Raw genomic sequence first — 21,747 nt, 5'->3', positions numbered from 1 at the left:
CATGGCTTATATCCCCCTTTTAGTATAGTATAGATTCTTTATTTTCCTTCTGGGAACAAGTTGTTATGATAGTACGTGAAAGGAGATGCTCTAATAAGAAAGTCATAAAACAAATATAAAAACAGATTGATATCGAATCTCCACTTCACCTGCTTCCTCTTTATATCTTTCGCTTCAGTTCACATCAATACACAATCCTTCAAAAACCTTGTTCCCTCTCTCTCATTTCATTATCTCTCTGAGTTTCTTGTTCAGAACAACAGCAGCAATGGATTCCAAAGAAGCCTCAGTTACCGATTTTAATAGACTGAGAGAAGAGGATGATGACAACACTGCAGCTAATGGAGATCAGAAGAAGGAGCCTGCTTGTTTCTCCTCCGTGATTCCTGGGTGGTTCTCTGAGATGAGTCCCATGTGGCCAGGTCTATTCCTCTTTCTTGTTTTATTGTGAAGCCTTCTTTTCACCATCATCCTCTTGTAGCTGAAGTTTTTCGATGATGTGATGATGCAGGAGAGGCACACTCTTTGAAAGTTGAGAAAGTTTTGTTTCAAGGGAAATCAGATTACCAAGATGTCATTGTTTTCCAGGTAACAAATTAACGATGACTTTTGCTTAAAATTTTAACCATCTTTATATGTGTGTTTGGTTTGTATTTTAGTCTGCCACATATGGAAAAGTGTTGGTTTTGGATGGAGTAATCCAACTTACGGAGAGAGACGAATGCGCCTATCAGGAAATGATCACTCATCTTCCTTTGTGCTCTATTCCTAACCCAAAGAAGGTTAACTAATCAAACACTATTGCTTTATTTATTACATCTCTTGCGAACTGTAAGTTGTTGATGTGTAGCAGAGAACCATGCTTTGTAATGAAAGGTTATTTACTACTGGACCGGCTCTAAGCATGTGCGGACAGTGCAAATACACATGGTCTTAAAATTTTGCATAATCTTTCTTATAAGAAAAGGTCCAAAATCTAAGGAAAATCTTATTTCTCGGTCAAAAACAAAAGAACCCGAAAAAGATTTAGGTTTGGTCTTTGTTAAGAAGAAGAAGTTGAAAACCACGTGATGGCTAAAATTGAAAAATGTCACGTGAGACTTAGTCATTTAAACAAGACTTCTTTTTTTTTTTTTTTATCTAAACAAGACTTAAAATGGACCTCAAAACTATAGGGATTCTTTTTTGGTTCATTCTAGCACATGGTATGTTCTAAGTTTGAGCCGGGCCTACTAGTATGCTCACGTTTTCCTTCTCCGGTTTAGTAGGACTTAATCAATTAATTACTTGTAGAGAAATATAGAGTAACCAAACTTCTTTTTATCAGATTCAGATGTGAAATTTATAGAAACTAATTGAGCTGGCATAGATGATTAATAGATCACACTCCAGAGTGGTGATAGGAATGTCCACTAGAGAAAAGATAGAGATTAGGCCTCAGCACGTTTACCCGAACCGAAAAACCGAACCAAACCGAACCGAAAATAGAGGTTTGGTTCGGATTTGGATCCTACCAAATACCTGAGCAGATCTTATATCACTAGAACTGAACCATAACCGAACTGGAACCGAACCGAACTGGAACGAACCAAGAACCGAATGGGTACCCAAATTTCTATAATATAATTTAAATATTTATAAAAGCAAATTATATTTTGTTTTAAAATAATCAAATAATTTTAAATTATGTGAATTATCTATCCGAAAACCCGATTTTTTATATTTCATCTGAAAAATCCAAATTTTATGATTTTAAACCATAATTAACTGAGTCAGAACCAAATGGAATCTGAAATTATTTTGGATATTAGTTGGTCTTGACTTTACTAACCGAACCAAACCAAGAACCGAAAAAAACAAACCGGAACCAGATCAAATTTTCTAAATACCTGAACAGATCTTAAACCTCTAGAACCAAAAAAACCGAACCGGAATCAGAACCGAGAACCGAATGCCGAGGGCTAGAGATGATGATGATCACTTTAGCTTTTTAGATACACAAGACAAAAATAGGTGCATTGTCTCACGTTCTCTTCTGGCAAAGTTAGAGAACTATAGTTTTTTTTTTCAACAGAGAGAAATCAAGTTAGGTAATAATATTATGAAGGAAAGTGATAATCACTCTGACTTTGCTTTTAGTCAGATTCTGATCAATTTCCTTATAGTTCTTTCATAGGTATTGGTCATTGGAGGAGGAGGTGGAGGTGTCCTGCCTGAAGTTGCACGCCATGCTTCTGTTGAGCAGATTGACATGTGTGAAATTGATAAAATGGTGGTCGACGTGGGTGCTTCATCTCTGTTTCGATGAATGCTTTGTTATCATATGAGTATTTTTTTGGTTTTAATGTGTTTCCACCTTCTTTGACTTTTCAGGTCTCTAAGCAGTTTTTCCCTAATGTAGCAATTAGATTCGAGGATCCTCGCGTGAACCTCGTCATTGGTGATGGTACAATACTACCACTATGTACTTATGTTGTCATTTCTGAATCCAGTGTATTCTAACTGTTACGGTTGGTGGATCAATGCAGGTGTTGCTTTCTTGAAGAATGCTGCTGAAGGTTCATACGATGCGGTTATTGTTGACTCATCAGATCCAATCGGTAACTACTACTACTACAATCAGATAGTAATTAGATTATGTTGAACAAAGTTAACAAGCAGCATTTAACTTCGAGCTGGTGTGTGTGTCAGGTCCTGCAAAGGAGCTGTTTGAGAAACCTTTTTTCCAATCTGTGGCGAGAGCTCTTCGTCCTGGTGGAGTTGTGTGCACTCAGGCTGAAAGCTTGTGGCTTCACATGGACATCATCGAAGACATTGTTTCTAACTGTCGTGACATCTTCAAGGGTTCAGTAAACTATGCCTGGACTAGCGTCCCAACATACCCTAGGCATGTTTCATGACTTTTTTAACCTTCAGTCTCTACTCTTCGCGACTATAACTTAACTTGAATGTGTATCATTTCACGGTATTTTCTGCAGTGGGGTTATTGGGTTCATGCTCTGTTCAACTGAAGGGCCTCATGTCGACTTCAAAAACCCTGTAAACCCTATTGATGACAGCTCCAGCAAATCAAATGGACCCTTGAAGTTCTACAACGCTGAGGTATAACTAAACCAAAAAAAAACTCTCAACATACCATTTCATGCGTTTAGACACTTGATTCCTCTTAACAAATGTTCTCATTATTTGCGGTTTCAGATTCATTCAGCTGCATTCTGCTTACCTTCTTTCGCTAAGAAGGTGATCGAGTCAAAGGCCACTTGAAAAGAGAAAGAATTTAGGATAGGATCGTTGCACTTATCAAAATAAAATCTTTTTTTTTTGTTTTGTTTTCAAGCATGTTTCTGTGACCACCGCAACAAATGAAAACAACCTTTTTTTTTTCTTTCAGCCACAATAGCATCAGTACACATTACATATTATCAAAGCCTGTCTACAAGTCTCATTTTTTTATGCCTCTTTACCATTTATTTAAAGACTAGAACCTTTGGAGGGATCTCAGGCAGCCAAACTCTCTTAAGTAGCTGGAGGCTTAGCTTGTTCTACATCAGCCTTCTTTCTCAAAGGCCTAGCTTTACAATCATGGTAACGTACAACACAAGCCAACCATTTTAGCACATTCCCAAAACAAATCAAACCTACATAGAGACCAGTGTACAACACTCCGTTCCCACTTGAACTTAAACTGCACTTTGAGTATAAACATGGCATCCTCGTCGTTAGAGCAAAGATCAAGAACATCAACATCATCCAGACATCACGCGTCTCATGTCCTTTTCGATACCAAGCTGAAAGAGACAAAGCATCGCTTCCATATATGCCTTTTTCACCATCTTCTCCTTCTTCTTGTTCCAAGACAGAAACTATCAAACTCATGTTCCATCCTGCGCTCCACTTAATGAACTTTGCAGTCAGGTACATGAAGAGAGTTGCCTGAACAAGGACCACCATCGCGTAGATCAGAAACGGTACTACTAGGTCGAGGAAGGTTTGGCGTCCGTGTACGAAACTAACAAAGTTTAACCTTTCCGCCCAATGAGAGAAGAAACCGAAGAAAAACAAAAGACAAAAAGGAAGGAAGAAAAGGAACACAGAGGTTGACAAGAGAAGAACATAAAGAGATGTGACCAGACAACCTCCTAGTCTCTTCCGACATATCTTGATAGATCTATCTACCAGATCAAGCAACCCCAACGGTTCTTCCTTGGACGTGTAAACAGTGGAAGATGCTGCAACGATCATGGTGGTGGTAAGGAGGTCGAGAATGGTGTAGGGGAAGAAGTATAACAGAGATGTCTTGATCAGCCATGGAATCAGATCGTTTTCAGACAAGTCCTCCCAAATATTGCGTTGTTGGTAAAGCGATTGGTAAGTGAGATAGTTGGTGGTGGTTTGGAGAAACAGATCATTCTCCGGCAAATCCTTCCCGACGTTGACTTGTTTGGAGAGGAATTGGTAAGTGAAAGAGAGGGTTGTTTGGAGGGAGAGCTCAAAGATTATCAAGAAACAGAACAGTGGGAGACAACAGAGGAAGATGATGAGTGCTAGATTGATGTTGCTCAAGAGTAACTTCACAGCTCGTTTTAGTAGCTCAACGACACTAAGCTTCTTGTCTATCTTCATCTCTGTTGATTATGAAGCACTCTCTTTTTTTTTTGTTGGCAGTAGAAGAAAGAAGATCAAAGATCTGTAATAATTTAGTATTCGATTAAATTAATGGTCGTTGTCCTTCATTGACTTTGACTTCATCTGTGTCACGTTTGAATGGTCGTTGGGGTTTATCACTATAATATTAATAAGCAGCTTCAAGTCTATTAAACGAAAGACTTGGTCCACATCGTTATATTTTCTCACCAAGGAACGTGTCAGTGGAAAACAAAATAATGATCACAGAAGGTCAACACCTTTCACACGCATACAAAAGGAAGCATCCAATAAAGGTCACATGAAGATTTAACCTTAGCATTTAACCACAAGAATATTAAAAGTGCCAATAGATGTGTGACAAAGATGTTGGAAACTGCAGTGAGCAAAAAAATGAGCAGAGAAGCTAAGTGATGTGTATAACTATTGTCGATACGAGGATGAAGTACATGAAAGAGCAGGGTGAAGAACCAACTCCATCTTTCTCATTAGAAGATTGGTTGCATATTGTGTTAAGGGTGATGAGTAGAAGAGACAAGGCAATCTAAAAAGTAAGACTAAAAAATATTAAACTTCAAATCTACAGTTTTGAATAAAGAAACATCAAATTTGAGATTTATCATTCAAAATTTTAAATTCAGAAATCTATTATATTAAAATAAAAGTCACAATTTTTTTTCATGTGCGATTTTTAAGTTGGACCACCCTTAAGAAATTTTATTAAATAAATTTTAATAAAGCTAATAATATATACAATCTTTGAACTATTTTAATCATAATATCTTTTGATATCATTTCATTTAAAATATATATTTAATATATATATATTATATATTAAAAAATTCTAAAATCTGTTTAAAAAGATTGTTACAAAATCTTAATTTTCAAAAATTATATGTAAATATTTTAACTAATTTCTTAATTAGTTTTGAAATAATATTATACATTAATATATTCAGTTATCATTTATAAAATGAAAAATAAATATGCTATCCTATTTTTATCTATTATATAATCACAATCAATCATATTAAAAGAAAATTATTATGTTGATGTAAATATTTTAACAATATTTTATTTTTTAAAAGTGTATGTAAATATTTTCACTAATTTCGTAATTAGCAATGAACTATTATTATGCATTAATATATATTCAGTTATTGTTTATAAAATTTAAAATTATATCTTACTCTTATCTATTTTATAATCATAATCAACCATGTTAAAATTATTATAATGAACTAAATATGATAAAACTTTATGAAATTGATAAATTTATAAATTTTATTTTCATAAATATAAAATATTTATGTTAAAAGTCTAATATGATGATAAAACGGCTTAACATTAGCAAAACATATACATGTATATAAATTAAAATATCTTAGACTTTTGTATATACAATAATATATTATGCAAAATGAATAAACGTAAAAAATATTCATAAAGTTTAATTTTCAATATAAATTTTAAATAAATTAAATATATGGTTTTTTCATGCACATATTATTTTGTTTAATAAGTAAATACAAATACAATAAGATAAATATATAATATGAAACAAAAAATACTTATGATAGTTTTAAACAGTTGGCTATTTACAACATGTAAACTATAAATTATTGTAATTAGTTATATAAAAATTTAACTATATGATTAAACTTAAAAATGTAAACCACTAATAATCTAAAATAAATATATATGCATATAAAACTGAAAATAACACCTGCACTGTTTCACGGATCAAGATCTAGTTCAAAAATTAATTTTGGAGTACAAAAATTGAAAAACCTTATATTCAAAATTATAAAATTGTTTTTGGAGATTATATTAGTTAGCAATCAAACCTTTCTAACTTTACAGCTCAAACAGATTTTGGCCATAATATTTACAATTTAAGTTGTTTTGGATATTTAAACATATTTTTGGGCCTTGAAATGGCAGTGTAAATCTAATTGACTTTCCTGGAGTTATATTGCAAAATTTTTATGTAGTTATATAGATGTTGGAGAATTGCTTTCATATGTTCCATGCTATCCAACCCTTATCAACAAATAAATTTATCTTAATTGTTGCTCATCTAATTCCTACTTCATACATCCACTAATCTTCAGTCTGCTATATTATGCATGTTCCAGAAGTTTATTCTTTGACATTTGTTGCTGTTCCATATGTTGATTGAGTATCTTAGCATGATTCACAGAACCAGTGACTGGATACTAAATCTTTCTTAGTGATTTATTTGTTTAGAAATCAAGATACAATCAGTTGTTTCGGTGTGAATGTAGCGTATACATCAATTTTGTATATATATTCTTTATAATATTTAATTACTTTTAAGAATTCAAAGCTATTTTTATGTTTTGATTTTTAATCAATTTGTTCTTATACATCAATTTTTAATCAATTTGTTCTTTGTGTTTCGTGAGGACAGAGGAGTAGAGAGCCTAACAATGTATATACCAAGTAAGACTATGTATCATTTTTAGTTCTAGACATCGCTTAACACTTGTTAAACCTTCTTTTCTCAAGATTAAACTTGATCACAACTTGTACAATCCATAAAAATTAAGTTTAAAACAGTGCCGCGTTTGTACTGTTCCTATCCCTATTTAAGTGTTACATTCTTATTCTCGTTGAGCATACAAGTTCGTTATAGATGTTGATTCAAAATTCTTGCAAGTTTCTTTATCATTTTCAACATCTCTCATAACATGTGGATATATGATTGTTAAATTTAACTGCATTTATGGAAATAGAAGTTATTTTAAAATAGATTACATTTCCATAGCAAAAAGACGTACTCTAGGTTCTCGTCGAAGTGCTTAGCCTCTCGGGTACACCTACATGCATGTACACAATTGATAAGGAAGCATAGACATATCCCCCATCAGCCACATCTTTACCTTTTCTCATTTTACAAACGGCCACAAGTTGTTCATCAATTATCTTAAGGACTTCTATTATAACGGTGTGATACGAGATGAAATAATTATAAAACTTCGCATAAGAACCATAATAAATATGTCAAACAGAAAACTTAAGTTATAAAAGGTAGACAAAAAGACTTAGTTGAGCAACTAAACACATAAGTTAGAAGGAATGAATACCTTGTGGGCCAAGTGATGAAACATGTATCACAAGCACTCCAGGTGTGTGGAGCTCTTATTTTCGTCACAATTGCCCTTCTTGATATGTATGTATTTCTTATAGAAAATAACAACATAAAGTCGATAGTCTCTAATTATATAATCGATAAAAACATAAAATATATATAAGAGAAACATCTCGTCTGCTACATGAGTTGTTGTGACTAGTGAAATCTCAACAAAAGCTCTAAAAAAATCAAGTTCCCTATGTTCTGACAGCTAGTATAATAAGGATTTGGTATTTATTATGTACCGACTAAAAAAAGTCTCATAACGTTTATTCTAAATTATAAGTATCTATCTAGATATATCGATAGATAGTGATTGGATCCACTAAAATCAAATGAAATCAAATTTGGTTTTCCGTTTTATTCTGAACGACCCCCAGGACTTATGGTTTAGGGTCTGGGAGTTTTTTTTATGAACCAACAAATTGAAAGTAACCAGTTAGAAATAAAGAATACAATAATAAGTCAAAAATTATCCAATTATTTGGATTTGAATGTCATTTATTAGAATAAATTTATTAGTTAGGGCTAACGATTTATAATAACTATCTTAGTAACAGTATAGATTTCACGAAAAGAAGGATGACATTGAAGCCATAGAATTATGTAAAAACAAAGAGTTACATGCATGTCGAAAGTGGCTAAAAATTGACTCCATGCCTTTAACCTTATTAACTAGTACATATCCTTACTATGCCAAGGAGAACATAAAGAAATCGTTTTAATACAATAAAGATAAGAAAAACGTGGTGATTTGTCGAAATCAAGAAATGTGTGTTGGCAAGGAACTTGAAACTTAGTGTACATTTCTGTCTAGAAGAGAACAAAGTTTCAAAAGTAGGTAGACTACAGATTGGTTCACAATTGTTCAAAAAACCTTTATTTTGTTTAACTCAACTGTAATAAAATACTCACTTCAAACTTGCATTCATCCAAAACAACAAGACTTTAAATAAATTAGGCACAATTTTAGAAATTCTCGGTCGCTTTCATTTTGAGGCTCTCACACATCAACAGAAGGTTAGTAAAGAGTAAAGAGAAATATCAAGATAAAAGAGTAACAAATAGTTCTTCTTATGTTTCAAATTATGGTTAGTTTCCTCTTTGTAGTTTCCAAAGAATAATCAGTGAGCTCCTTTTCAACAATAGAATACTTACTTTTTAATGATATCTTTGAAATTTCATCGCTAACTTCCAGATAATCAATAAGCACCTTTGTCAGGTTGATATTATTCTTATTCACCAAAAAGAGATACAATCTCAAGAGCTTTTTTCCGGATAAAACCATTCTAGTCATGAATTGTTGATGGATTCTTTCTCTAGGATAACTATTACTTACAGCTGTATACAAATATTTTCCGGTTAGTCTTAAAAACAATACCTTAACATGATGAGAGACTGGCGTACAAAGTCTTTGTTTTTGCGGTAGACTCTTTCAGTTTTTCTTCCACCGGTTTTTTGTTGTCTTTCATATTTTTATTTTTTTTATCCTCGTCCATCTCTTCTTCTACTTGGGAAGAATCTGTGTCCACTTTTTCTTCATCATTTTTATCAATCTTTCCATCATAAAAAATTGGGATCTTAAAATTGGTAAGCAGATGTGTGGGCTCAAATGAATTCCTAACATAATCTTTTTTTATCAGCAGGTACACCCACATGCATGTACACCGTTGTTAAGGACACATAAACATATCATCCATCATCCACATATTCAACATTGCTCATTTTACAAACCGCTACATGGTCGTCCATCAATAACTTCAAAGACCTCTATTATCACATCGCGATGCCCGACAAAAGAATTGTAGAACTTCGAATAGGGACCATAATAGATGCGCTTTCCTGAAAGATGCAATCCTATATATTGACGCATATTAGCTCCTATTGGTTGATTCTTAAGTTCTGATAAAGCTTCTGCAGTGTGTTGATTCTCTAAAAACCAGTAGTTTTCCTCTTAGACTATGAGGTTCATCAGCACTTGAAGGGTGATTATCTATGACGTAATCCTTTCTCAATTGTATCTCCATAACAGTGGTGAGCCTCTTTTTTCTTACGAACACTTCCAAGAGCTTCTTCCTAAAAACATTTTCATCTGTAGTAACTGTATAGATTTCACTAAAAGAATGATGAAATTGAAGTCATATAATTATGTAAAAACAAAGAGTTACATGCATGTAGAAAGTAGCTAGGAATTGACTTCATGCATTTAACCTTATTAACTAGTATATCTTTATTATGCGGAGGAGAACACAAAGAGATCGTTTTAATACAATAAAACGTTTTGAAATTAAGGAAAAATTAAGAAAAAGTTAAGAAAACGTGGTAATTAATTGTCCAAATCAAGCAAGATACATCGGTTTTTCATAAGCACAAGCAATTTGAAACTTATAGGACCTCTCTGTCTAGAAGAGAACAAAGTTAGTAAGAATTATCACTTAAATATCTGAAATCCAAATGTAAATGCAAAAATATGTATGAAATTAATACCGCATAGACTAAAACATCAATTTGCATGCATGAAACCAAGCTGTCAACATGGTATGTATTTGAAACCTATAAGAAAACAACATTTTAATATCAAAAATATGTAGACTACAAATTGGTTCACAATTTGTTCAAACCTTTTTTTTTTTTAGCTCAATTGTAAAAAAATACCCACTTCAAACTTTCATTCATCCAAAACAACAAGTCTTTCAATAAATTATGTAATTTTTTTAGAAATTATGCATCTTTTTTCATTTTGATGCTCTCGACACATCAAAAGAAGGTCAGAAAAGAGTCAAGAGAAATAACACGACAAAAGTGTAACAAATAGATCTTCTTGTTTTCCAAAGAATGGTTAATTTTCTCTTTGTTGCTTTGATGTGTTCTTTGTCATATATAGTTGTGGATGTCTTAGTGTATTCTCATTTTCTCTTATGATTCTCTTGTGAAAATGAACAGTAAATCTAGCTCTTCTAAGTCTAAGAATATCAATCACTTCTTTTTCATGACATTTTATGAGGAAAAAATTATCAAATCCACACATAAACATGAAATACTCTAATTTTTTTAGCTCAAACGATTATGTATATTAGTATCTCACTAAATCGGTTAAATGTCTTCTGATTTCTTTCTTTTCATTGTGTAACATGTAAAAGGTAAGAAGTAATACATATATCTGTAGACATAGTAAAATTTGTTAGAATATGATAAGAAATATCTTAGTCAATGATAAGAAACTCTCAAAATAAACATACACTAAAAATTCAGTCAAAGATTCTACCACCCAAAACCAAATTTTAACACGAGGAATTGTGAGTTGCAAAAATTGAAAATAACACAAGAAATTTTACCATTTTTGTCGTGCTGAAATATTGTTTTAAAAGTCTCGTGACCCCATCAAGCTATGTGGTTTCCTACAACACGTTTATTGATTAATTAGATGAAAATATCTCAGAGCAAACCATGTATAACAAAAGACCTAGATTTAACTAGAGTTGAACCTGATAGCCACACTCTGTCAGACTATTTATGAGCTTCTTAAGATTGGCATGAAAGTTGATGCTTCGGAATGAGAATTTAGCATGATGAAAAGTGAGACAAATGAATCTCACCACACACTTTAGTCATGTCCAAGCAAAAAATAAATAAAGAAAGAAAATAATGGATCAGAGAATCAACTGAAATGCATTAAGAATGAATAATTGAAAGAAGATAAACATAGATAGAAGGTTTGAAGGGAGATTCTTACCGTGAGATTCAACATTCCTTGCTTTACAAGCTTCCAAGATTAACATCTTTGAGACAAACGCTGTTCTGAAAAAAGGAATATTGTAACATGAAGTACAATCGGGTTCATCATATCTATTTTGATTAATTTTATGTTTTGGTCTAGCAATTTTGGGTCTTAGTTTATGTAAGGCAGTTTTGCCAGAAAAATTGATCAAAAGAATATTTACGTTCTCTCTCCTTTTTCTCTGAAACATTATATCCTTCATCATCAACCATCATCAGTATCATCATAAGATCTAAAATCATTGAGGTGATCCTTCTTCCTTCATGACCACCTTCTAGACTTTGATCCTCCTATCTTCGAGCTCACGAAAAGTTTCCAGATCATGATCTATCCATCCCATTACAAAGAAGAAATTTCACAAAAGCTTATGTTGTGACGGACCAGATGCACTCATGGGCCATATGCTCTACTAGAGCCAGACCGAATGCGTGCTGGAAGCCAGACGCTCGACTAGGGCCAGACCTCCATCACCAGATGTCAAACCACTCGCTTAGTATTGTCCGCTTTGGGTCTACGCCCACGCAAATTTGTTCTTGGATCGTTACACTTAAAAGGGCATCATACTAAAAGGGATTGGACCAGATATATATTAGATTTTATTATGTCTAATATCTAATGTGGAACTTGGATTGACTTTTTATTTATTTTGACAACCCCTCCCCTCAAACAAAGGAGCAAGGAACCTGGCTCTGGTATCAATCTATGTGACGGACCAGATGTACTCATGGGCCAGATGTTCTACTAAAGTCAGACTGGATGCATGTGCTGGAGGCCAGACGCTCAACTAGAATCAGATGTCCAACCCTTTGGTTAGTATGATATTGTCCACTTTGGGCTTAAGCCTTCACGTATTTTTTTTGGGTCGTTACTCCTAAACAGACTGATACTAAGTGGGACTGGACCAAATATATATATTAGATTTTATTATGTCTAGTATCCAATGTGAGGCTTGGATTGTCTTTTTATTTATTCTGGCAGCTTATGAAGGATTTAAATTGTGTTCCTACGTTTATACAAAGTGAGATGCAAGAGAAGTCTATCATGGTTTCTGTAAACATCACTTGTGGTCGCTCTTCCACTCTATAGCTCCCATGTTCCATGTCCATGATATTTTCGTACAGGATGAAGGAAATCATTAACTGGGGAAGGTTATGTCTAGATTCAGTATTATCATCTAATGTTTCTTCCCATGAGGAAGCATTTCAACAGGATCAAGATCCCTCCCTCATAAAAAACTGTCACTCTTTGCCAGTCCGAGATTACCTTATGAGACGATTCTTGAACTGTAATATCATTGGTTTCCACACGTTTGATTATGATGCTTGGCCTTGATTATGAATCTAAGCGCATGCACATCATGATTGATTACTTTGGTCGAATATTGTTTATTAAGATTCTTCCTCTTGGCATCCATATGGGTAGGGTAGAATCTGTTTTGAAAAGTGAAAGAGTTTCAAAAACAGTTTAAGGGGAAAATTTTGATTCTTGGTATTTACTACGTGTACATCTTTAATGGCATAAACCTCAAACTTATATCCACATAACATCTATTTAATACATATTGGCATATGGGAGGAAAACTTGTCTTGATTTAGGTAATTAATCCAGAATTGACCTCGGTAAGGATGTGGAAGAATCAGATAGGGAGACATATCTAACTGCAAAAAGGGATCAATGAGCGCTATGGTTCATCTGGATATCAGCCAATTATCTTGATTGATCGTTATGAGAAGACTGCCTATTATGCCATAGCAGACTGCTGCCTGCTGAATTACGTAAGAGACATCATGAACATGAGTCACCACGCTCAAGCATACTTCTTTGAGTGGTGTGATCAGGGTGAACCCATGAGAATATGAGATGTAGATGCTGTTGCAGAAGCGGTTAACTTAGCCCTCAAGATGAGTGAGGCTGAAAAGCGATTTAGGCATGAGAAACACTATCACTATGTTAGTACTCATGACGTGGGTCATTGCCTCATTGGGCAAAGAGCTTCGTGCATGATTTTGAGAGGGTGTGCCATGATCATTATAATAAACGTTTTTGGGGGTATTGGTTTTGGCTTGAGTTTCAGAGTTCTGTCCCTATCAATAGATCCCCTTGTCTCGACGTACAGAAATACGGAGAGAAGGGAAATATTTTTGGCCTATGATGGCACTCTCGTTCCTGAGAGCTTTATTATCAAAATTCAAAACCCCTACTGCTGAAGTCCTCTCTGTTCTGAAATCTCTTTGCGAAGATCCTGAAAATACTGTGTTTATCGTTAGTGGTGGAGGCTAAGAGTCTTTGAGTGATTGCTATCCCCATGTGAAAATCTTGGAATAGCAGCTGAACACGGCTACTCCATAAGGTATATTACATGCTCAAGAGTTTAGCATAAAATGCTTCTCTCAGCTAAGTTTTCTAATAGAGACTGGAAAAAAAAAACTAAGACAACTGACATGGTGATGTGTGTGTATAGGAGATAAAAGATCAGCTGAGGACATGTTTGAAAGCATATTAAGCTCAATGACAAACCCAGACTGACTTCCCAGTGCAACAGTCCAAATTGCTCTGGTGGTTTTCTTCCCACCGTTTGTATGTACACGGAGTAACCAAATGGACGTTGGTTTTTGTAATTCCTTGTATATGTAATTTGGCTTTGAGCCTCTCATTCGGTGGCTCCACATTTTCGACACCAGTTTCTATGGCCACTCTAGAATCTCCAATTGGGATAAACGTCCCTCTGTAGCAGCAACAACAACAACATTGTTGATGTTAGTTGTTATTATTACCATTAGTGTCAGTCATGATATGTAAAAGTTACCCTGTGGATCATCCTATCATGTGCACAAATTATAAGTTCCAAATACATTAAATAATTGGCTTGCCACTCTGATTAATTTTTTTTTTTTTGAATGAATGTTAAATTTTATTCATCAAAAAGACCTCTTTACATCAAGTGAATTCTATGCTTATAAATGGAACTCAACTACTCTTTTCTACTCCTAACCTGCACTTTATTTACACTCTTGTGGCAAACCAAAACTGCAAAATGCCTTCAAAACCCTTCCCTTCACTCTGATTAATTTCTTCACCTTCAAAAGCAAAAAAAAAAGAAAAGAAGAGTATATCACTACTTGGTTAACTAATCATATGAGAAAACAAAAGTTAATTGTGTTTTACAAATAATCTTACCAAGTAAAACCGTTTTCCATCATTCAAAGCATCATCTGACGGCCAATCAGGCAATTCACCTTTGAAGAAACCATCATCCACTGCGTCACCAGGAAAGTGTGGTATCAAGGGTTCTTGGTGATCACTATGCAACAACATTATTAATCATAAAAGGAAATGTGAGATTTTATACAAATAAAACAAAAACCGTAAAAAATGAACAATAGTGCAAAACAAGTCGCCTTCATCTTTAAGTATAGCAACGGAGCAAGTAAACTCCAAATGGTTTATGTTTTGCTCATCAACTTGCACCTCGAAGGTTGTCTCCAATGGTTCAAGAGATGGGTGCAAGCTATGTAGAAAGAGGACATAAGATTCTGTAACATGTTGCATTTCACTAGGGAATGAAGCTAGAAGTTTGTACCCTAGCAGATGAGAAAAGTAAAGTGAGTGAATATGGTATAAGGAAAACAATATTATGTTGATAAAGCACAGAGAGAGTTTTTAATTACCTTCAACATATTGTAACGATGAAGCCCCACCTTAGCATAAAGGTTGACCAAGACATGATAAGGATAGCCCCTCTCACGTATACAATCGATGGGAAACAGTCCAGTGATCATCCCACACATATTTGATGGTATTGAAACATTCCCTATATCGAAGGCCTGTTAACAAAATAATCAAAATCCATAAACAATCTAGAAGAAGCAGTCGACTAATTTAAGAACGGCTAAGATCAAGGTAAGCGTTAAATTTGTGTGACAAAAGAACAATTCATCATCACATAGTATAAATTAAATTCTGTAAACAATAAGATAAGAGGATGGAAGACTTACCTCAGATTGACGAACTTGACGCCAGTAATCCCTCTGCGCCCTGTCAAAATCCACCAGCAGAATTTCCAAGGTCGACATATTTTCCTCTTCGTGCATGGTTTCTTCTTTTTTTTTAAAGATTCTGGCAATGGGTGACCTTTAGTTATATATACATCGGTTGGAGGGAATTAGAACATCTTTTTAGTTGCATTTTGGTTCTTATATTTAATTACACATTACATTTATTATTCTTAAATATTTTCTTTAACATTTTCATCCTTAAATTTTTTATATCTCAAAAATACTTCAGATTTGTTTTATTAATTCAAGTTTTACACATACAATTAAATAAAATTTTGAAAATAAAATTTATATTATCTTAAAACTATAATTAGACAACACGAATATTACAAAATAAACTTAATAAAAACACTTTTTATAAGATATATGAAGACGTAACTATTACACAAGTTTAAATACTACAACAACACTAATAGTCTTGTAAATTTGCTCTGAAGCCTACAAAATCTCCAAAGTATTGTCCAAACAAATTTGATTAACCAAAGATGGAGCATTACAGAAATAATTTTATGGAATAATGTGATATTTTACTTGTAGTTTAATATTTAATTATGCATTTCTGTTTATAATTTTATATTTTAGTAAGATTTTAATAATTAATATTGTTGTAATATTTTTATATATGTGCTACTTATTTATAAAAGTTTTATGGATTTATATTAATTATACAAATAAAAAGACTATAAAATAAAATACAAATTATTTTGAAGTTAGTTTTGAATTTTCTTTTTGGAAAACAAAACTTTAAAACTTCAAATATAGAATTTTGTAAACTTTAAAATATAAAATCTTTTTGGAGATGTTCTTATAGGTTTTAGTAGGGCTTGTCAACCTTTCTTAGTAATGTTTTCTATTTTTATATCTAAAATGAAACATTATAGATTCTAGAAAAGGAAAACAAAAAATATATATAAATACTATTAATACACGATTTTACGCTTTTCATGAAAAAGAATCTTACCTAAATTACCAAAGGAATTAAAAATTTTCATTAATGACATTTAAGTCTTTTGATTTTTTTGGTTTAAAAATATACTTAACCATTAATTTAATTCATTACATTCATGACCCGTTTTTTTTTCATCAATTACAGACTCATATTGACTCTGTGAACCACACCGAGAGATCCTGATCCATGTGAACGACGAAAGACGGTTGTTTCCTGACACTGCGTGCTAGTCTATCCACCTTTAAAAAATCTCATTCCAACAATCAAAAATTTAATTTTCTTAATAGTCATAAACTCATTGTATGATTTTAAACAAAAGAAGTAAATTATCTTAAAATTATAGTAGTATTGATTGTATTTAAAAATATAAAAATTATTCATATTAAATTGTAATTCTATATATGAGTTGAATTTTCCCTTAAACAAACAAATTATTAATTTATGTAAAAATTATTAATTATGTTTTATGTAAAAAAATATTTTATTTATTTATGTTTTATATTTATATGTTTTCCCTAAAGTATCTAAAACTATGTTCAGCTATACTCAGTTTAATAACAATTTTAGTTCTAAACTCACAAATGTAACCTTAAAATAATCATACAAAACATATAAATTAAAATGCATAACATAAATACAATGCATTTAACTTATATGACAAATCAAATGTTCTGATAACTCCTATTTTCCAAAATTAAGTTAAAACCCAATATGTGCAAAAATTTCTATGGTTGTAGTATATTCCTAGGTTGGGTTCCTCTTAAGGCCTTAAGATGTAAGAATTAGTTTACAACTAGAATGGGAAATGATATGATTTTGTCGCATGTGATTATCTGATCCACACATTCGATAGATCTTGTCATCACGCGGACGGTAATACTCCATGAATTGCACTAGTCTTACTGTCTGAGCGAGGTCGCTTTTTGGTACTTTGACCACCACAAAACTTACCCAGAAGAGTCATGTAGCCGCTATCCTCATCGAGGACTCTTCTAACTGTTGGAGATAAGCTTAAAGATAACTTGGAGACTAAGTTAACCTAATGAGTTTAGGAAAAAGGAAATATAAGTTCCTAATGAGTTTAGAAAATATAATCTCTATATAAAGAGTTGCAAGAGTGTTGCATACCTTTGTGAGTTTTAGAGAATTGTGATTGAGGAGCTTAAGGTTTTTGAGTGTTTCCTTAAGAGAGATTAATAAAGAGAGTTCTTTATTTGTGTTCTTATAGTTGTGCTCTATACGATCTATTGAGACTATATTTGGTATCAGAGCCCTAATAAGATCAAGAAGAAGCAACCATGGGAGACATAGTAACGGTGAAACCTACAGAAGGAGGAGGACCATCCTCCATAAAGGGTCCGATGTTAAACGCCACTAACTATACCGTATGGGCAATACGCATGAAAACCTTGCTTAAAGTTCATAAAGTAAGGGGAGTGGTGAATCTAATGAAGCTGAAAAAACGATATGGCAATTGCCCTATTGTTTCAATCAATCCCGGAAGCATTGATTCTACAAGTTGGGGAACTCGAGACGGCCAAGAAAGTTCGGGATGCAGTCAAGGGACGTCATGTTGGTGCAGACAGGGTAAGGGAGGCAAGGTTGCAAACTCTCATGTCTGAATTTGATCGTCTCCGGATGAAAGATAGCGATAGCATAGATGATTTTGTTGGGAAGTTATCCGAGATTTCATCTAAATCAGCGGCCTTAGGAGAAGTCATGGAAGAGAGCAAACTTGTGAAGAAATTTCTTAAGTGTTTACCAAGAAAGAAATACATTCATATAGTTGCTTCTCTTGAGCAAATTCTGGACCTAAACACCACTGGTTTTGAAGATATCATTGGGCGTCTAAAGGCCTATGAAGAACGCATATGTGAAGAAGAAGAAGATCGACAAGATGATCAAAGCAAATTAATGTATGCTAACATGGAGACACAATCAAATCGAGACTATCATGGCGACTATAGAGGAAGAGGCCGAGGAGGTAGATATAATAATAGAGGAAGAGGACGTGGAAGGTCCTACTGGGAGAACCGAGAGTCATCAAGGTCGTATTGGGAGAATCGTGATGCTTCTAAAGTAACTTGTTATAGATGTGATAAGGTGGGTCACTTTGCGGCAAACTATCCTGACAGACTTCTTAAGCTGCAAGAAACACATGAAACTAAAGAAGAAGATACAGAGGCGGCAGATGCATTGATGATGCATGAGATCGTGTATCTCAACGAAAGAAACGTACGACCAAAAGAGTTTGAGTCGAGCTCTGATGGAGATAGAGTATGGTACTTGGACAATGGTGCAAGTAACCATATGACAGGAAATATGAGTTATTTCCAGTCTATTGATGAAACAATTACCGGGAAGGTAAGGTTTGGTGATGACTCAAGGATTGATATTAAAGGAAAAGGTTCCATTCGTTTCCTCACACAGACAGGAGAGAAGAAGCTTCTAAAAGATGTGTATTTTATACCTAAACTACGAAGCAACATCATCAGCCTAGGACAAGCCACTGAAGCTGGCTGCGATGTAAGAATGAGAGGTGATTGTCTGACGCTACATGATAAAGACGGGAAGCTTATTGTATAAGCAACTAGATCACGCAATCGATTGTACAAAGTCGCGATGGAGACAAACAATGTTGAGTGCTTTCACATGGCTATACATTCGGATTGTGCGCGATGGCACGCGAGATTGGGACATATTAGCACAGACTCGATGAAGATGATGATACAAAAGGAGTTGGTCCTAGGGATACCGAAGATCAACGTTGAGAAAGAGATATGTGAGTCTTGCCTTTGTGGAAAGCAAACGAGAGCATCATTCCCACAGTCAACGTCGTGGCGAGCTTCAGAGCTGCTCGAACTAGTGCATGGAGACCTCTGTGGTCCTATAACACCATCGACTGCAGCAAGAAACAGGTACATATTTGTTCTTATTGACGATCATTCCCGTTATATGTGGACAATTCTCTTGAAAGAGAAAGGTGATGCGTTCGAAAAGTTCAAAAGCTTCAAAACGATGGTAGAACAAGAAACAAAACAGAGCATTAAGACGTTTCGAACAGATAGAGGTGGCGAGTTTACTTCGGCTAAATTCAATACGTTCTGCGAGGAATCAGGAGTACACAGGCATCTAACCGCCCCATACACTCCTCAGCAAAACGGAGTAGTAGAACGTCGAAACAGAATGCTACTCGAGATGACAAGGAGCATTCTCAAACACGCAAACAAGCCAAACTATATGTGGGGAGAAGGCATACGACATGCTACTTATCTGATAAATCGTGTGGCAACAAGTAGCTTAGACGCGCAAACACCATATGAGGTATTTAAAGGAAGAAAACCGAGTATGAAACACTTGAGAGTGTTTGGGTGTATTGGACACACTAAGATAGACTCTCCACACCTGCGAAAACTTGATGATAGATCAAGAGCCTTGATACATCTCGGAACTGAGCCTGGTTCTAAGGCATACAGGTTATTGGATCCAACAACTAAGCGAATAATTGTGAGTAGAGATGTAGTATTTGATGAAGGAAGATCATGGATTTGGAGCAAAACACGAGATGATCTCGAAGAACCAGGAACATTTTCGGTTAAACTCGGAGATTTTGGGAACCAAGGCATCAGAGAAGATGTGATCGAAACTATAACAGAAGAGAGTAGCGAAGTGAAAGAGGAGGAAGGAGATACAAATAGCGATAATGAAGCAATCACAGCAAACGATACCAACGACGAGCCTCCACAAGAGTTACGTAGATCAACAAGACAAACCAAGACACCAAACTATCTGAGTGATTATATTCTTCTCGCGGAAGAAGAAGGAGAAAGATTGCTATTACTCATCAACGAGGAACCATGGTGCTTTGAAGATGCCATACAGGAGAAAGTATGGGAGGATGCATGTCAAGACGAGATCACGTCTATAATAAAAAATAAGACATGGGATTTGGTAGACTTACCCGAAGGAGAAAAGGCAATCGGTCTCAAGTGGATCTTTAAGATCAAGCGCAACTCTGATGGAAGTATAAACAAGCATAAGTCGAGGCTGGTGGCAAAAGGATACATACAAAGACATGGAATAGACTTCGAAGAGGTGTTCGCTCTGGTTGCTCGTATTGAAACAATAAGGTTCATCATAGGACTTGCAGCATCGAATGGATGGGAGATACACCACTTAGACGTCAAGACCGCTTTTCTCCACAGAGAACTAAAAGAAGATGTTTATGTAAAACAACCAGAGGGCTTTGTGGTCGAGGGAAGTGAGAGTAAGGTTTACAAGTTAAATAAAACTCTATATGGTTTGAGGCAAGCTCCTAGAGCTTGGAACGAAAAGCTAAACAAAGTGCTTGAGAGGTTGAAGTTCACTAAATGCTCGAAGGAACCGTCTCTATACCGCAAACGTCGAGGTAGTAATCTTCTTCTGGTAGCCGTATATGTTGATGACCTCTTAGTGACAGGGTCAGATCGTCTGATGATACTTGAGTTTAAAGAAGAGATGTCAAAAGTATTCGAGATGAGCGACTTAGGTCTTCTAACATACTACCTAGGGATCGAGGTCTTACAACACAAGGACGGGATCACACTGAAGCAAGAACGGTATGCAATCAGAATACTTCAGGAGACAGGCATGGATGAGTGTAATTCAGTATATATACCAATGGATGCTGGTCTTGTCTTATCAAAAGCACCAGAAGAACCTTGTGTCGATGAAACAGAGTTTAGAAGAAACATAGGTTGCCTTCGATACTTGTTGCATACGCGACCGGACTTGGCATTCAGTGTTGGACTACTCAGCCGTTACATGCATCAGCCGAAGACCTCTCATGCTGCTGCATTAAAACAGATACTTCGATATCTAAAGGGAACCACGAGCTATGGCCTGACATTCAAGCGATCAGACAAGGCAGAGTGATATCTTGCATATTTGCATTGTTTTATCCATTCATCCATGAGCATTTTCATCATATAGATTAGGATTCAGACATGTTTAGGTTGCATTTTGCACACATGAGTCTCTATTAGGTACTGGAGTACCACATGAGGTTATTTGGAGCTCAAAAGAGGTGAAAAGAGTGATCTTTGAACGAGCACAGCCGGAGCGACCTCTCGGAGCGACGGCATGAGGTCGCTGTGCACCACATCCCGGAGCGACTCATCCAGAG

At 34.7% G+C, this 21,747-nt stretch overlaps 3 protein-coding genes and 2 pseudogenes across 3 annotated transcripts; 3 read left to right on the top strand and 2 right to left on the bottom strand.

Annotated features, from left to right (window-relative positions):
* Nucleotides 1–206: 206 nt before the first annotated feature.
* Nucleotides 207–3,301, top strand: LOC106358109 (spermidine synthase 1-like). The gene is made up of 9 exons (XM_022688785.2): nt 207–422; nt 512–588; nt 660–782; nt 2,177–2,281; nt 2,374–2,446; nt 2,529–2,600; nt 2,692–2,887; nt 2,979–3,102; nt 3,199–3,301. Exons 1-9 carry the CDS (start codon nt 269–271, stop codon nt 3,262–3,264), a joined length of 990 nt encoding a protein of 329 aa, XP_022544506.2. The 5' UTR covers nt 207–268; the 3' UTR covers nt 3,265–3,301.
* A 60-nt stretch (nt 3,302–3,361) lies between these two features.
* BNAA07G09780D lies at nt 3,362–4,733 on the bottom strand. The gene has a single exon (XM_013797849.3). The coding sequence runs from the start codon at nt 4,621–4,623 to the stop codon at nt 3,517–3,519; it is 1,107 nt and encodes a 368-aa protein (XP_013653303.2). The 5' UTR covers nt 4,624–4,733; the 3' UTR covers nt 3,362–3,516.
* A 6,811-nt stretch (nt 4,734–11,544) lies between these two features.
* LOC125576136 lies at nt 11,545–14,047 on the top strand (annotated as a pseudogene).
* Nucleotides 14,048–14,084: 37 nt separating this feature from the next.
* On the bottom strand, nt 14,085–15,652 carry LOC125576135 (annotated as a pseudogene).
* Nucleotides 15,653–18,050: 2,398 nt separating this feature from the next.
* Nucleotides 18,051–19,169, top strand: LOC125576134. Its single transcript, XM_048735513.1, has one exon. It carries the CDS (start codon nt 18,051–18,053, stop codon nt 19,167–19,169), a length of 1,119 nt encoding a protein of 372 aa, XP_048591470.1.
* Nucleotides 19,170–21,747: the final 2,578 nt, after the last annotated feature.

Source organism: Brassica napus, chromosome A7, assembly GCF_020379485.1.
Source record: "Brassica napus cultivar Da-Ae chromosome A7, Da-Ae, whole genome shotgun sequence".
NCBI lineage: Eukaryota > Viridiplantae > Streptophyta > Magnoliopsida > Brassicales > Brassicaceae > Brassica > Brassica napus.
This window is presented reverse-complemented; position numbering and strand designations above follow the sequence as displayed.

Bases quoted from the DNA above. Each gene is read 5' to 3' on its own strand.
- LOC125576134 (XM_048735513.1), top strand. From the start codon at position 18,051: ATGGCAATTGCCCTATTGTTTCAATCAATCCCGGAAGCATTGATTCTA.
- BNAA07G09780D (XM_013797849.3), bottom strand. From the start codon at position 4,623: ATGAAGATAGACAAGAAGCTTAGTGTCGTTGAGCTACTAAAACGAGCT.
- LOC106358109 (XM_022688785.2), top strand. From the start codon at position 269: ATGGATTCCAAAGAAGCCTCAGTTACCGATTTTAATAGACTGAGAGAA. The intron at 423-511 runs GTCTATTCCTCT...GTGATGATGCAG, and splicing joins GATGAGTCCCATGTGGCCAG to GAGAGGCACACTCTTTGAAA. The intron at 2,282-2,373 runs GTGGGTGCTTCA...TTGACTTTTCAG, and splicing joins TTGATAAAATGGTGGTCGAC to GTCTCTAAGCAGTTTTTCCC.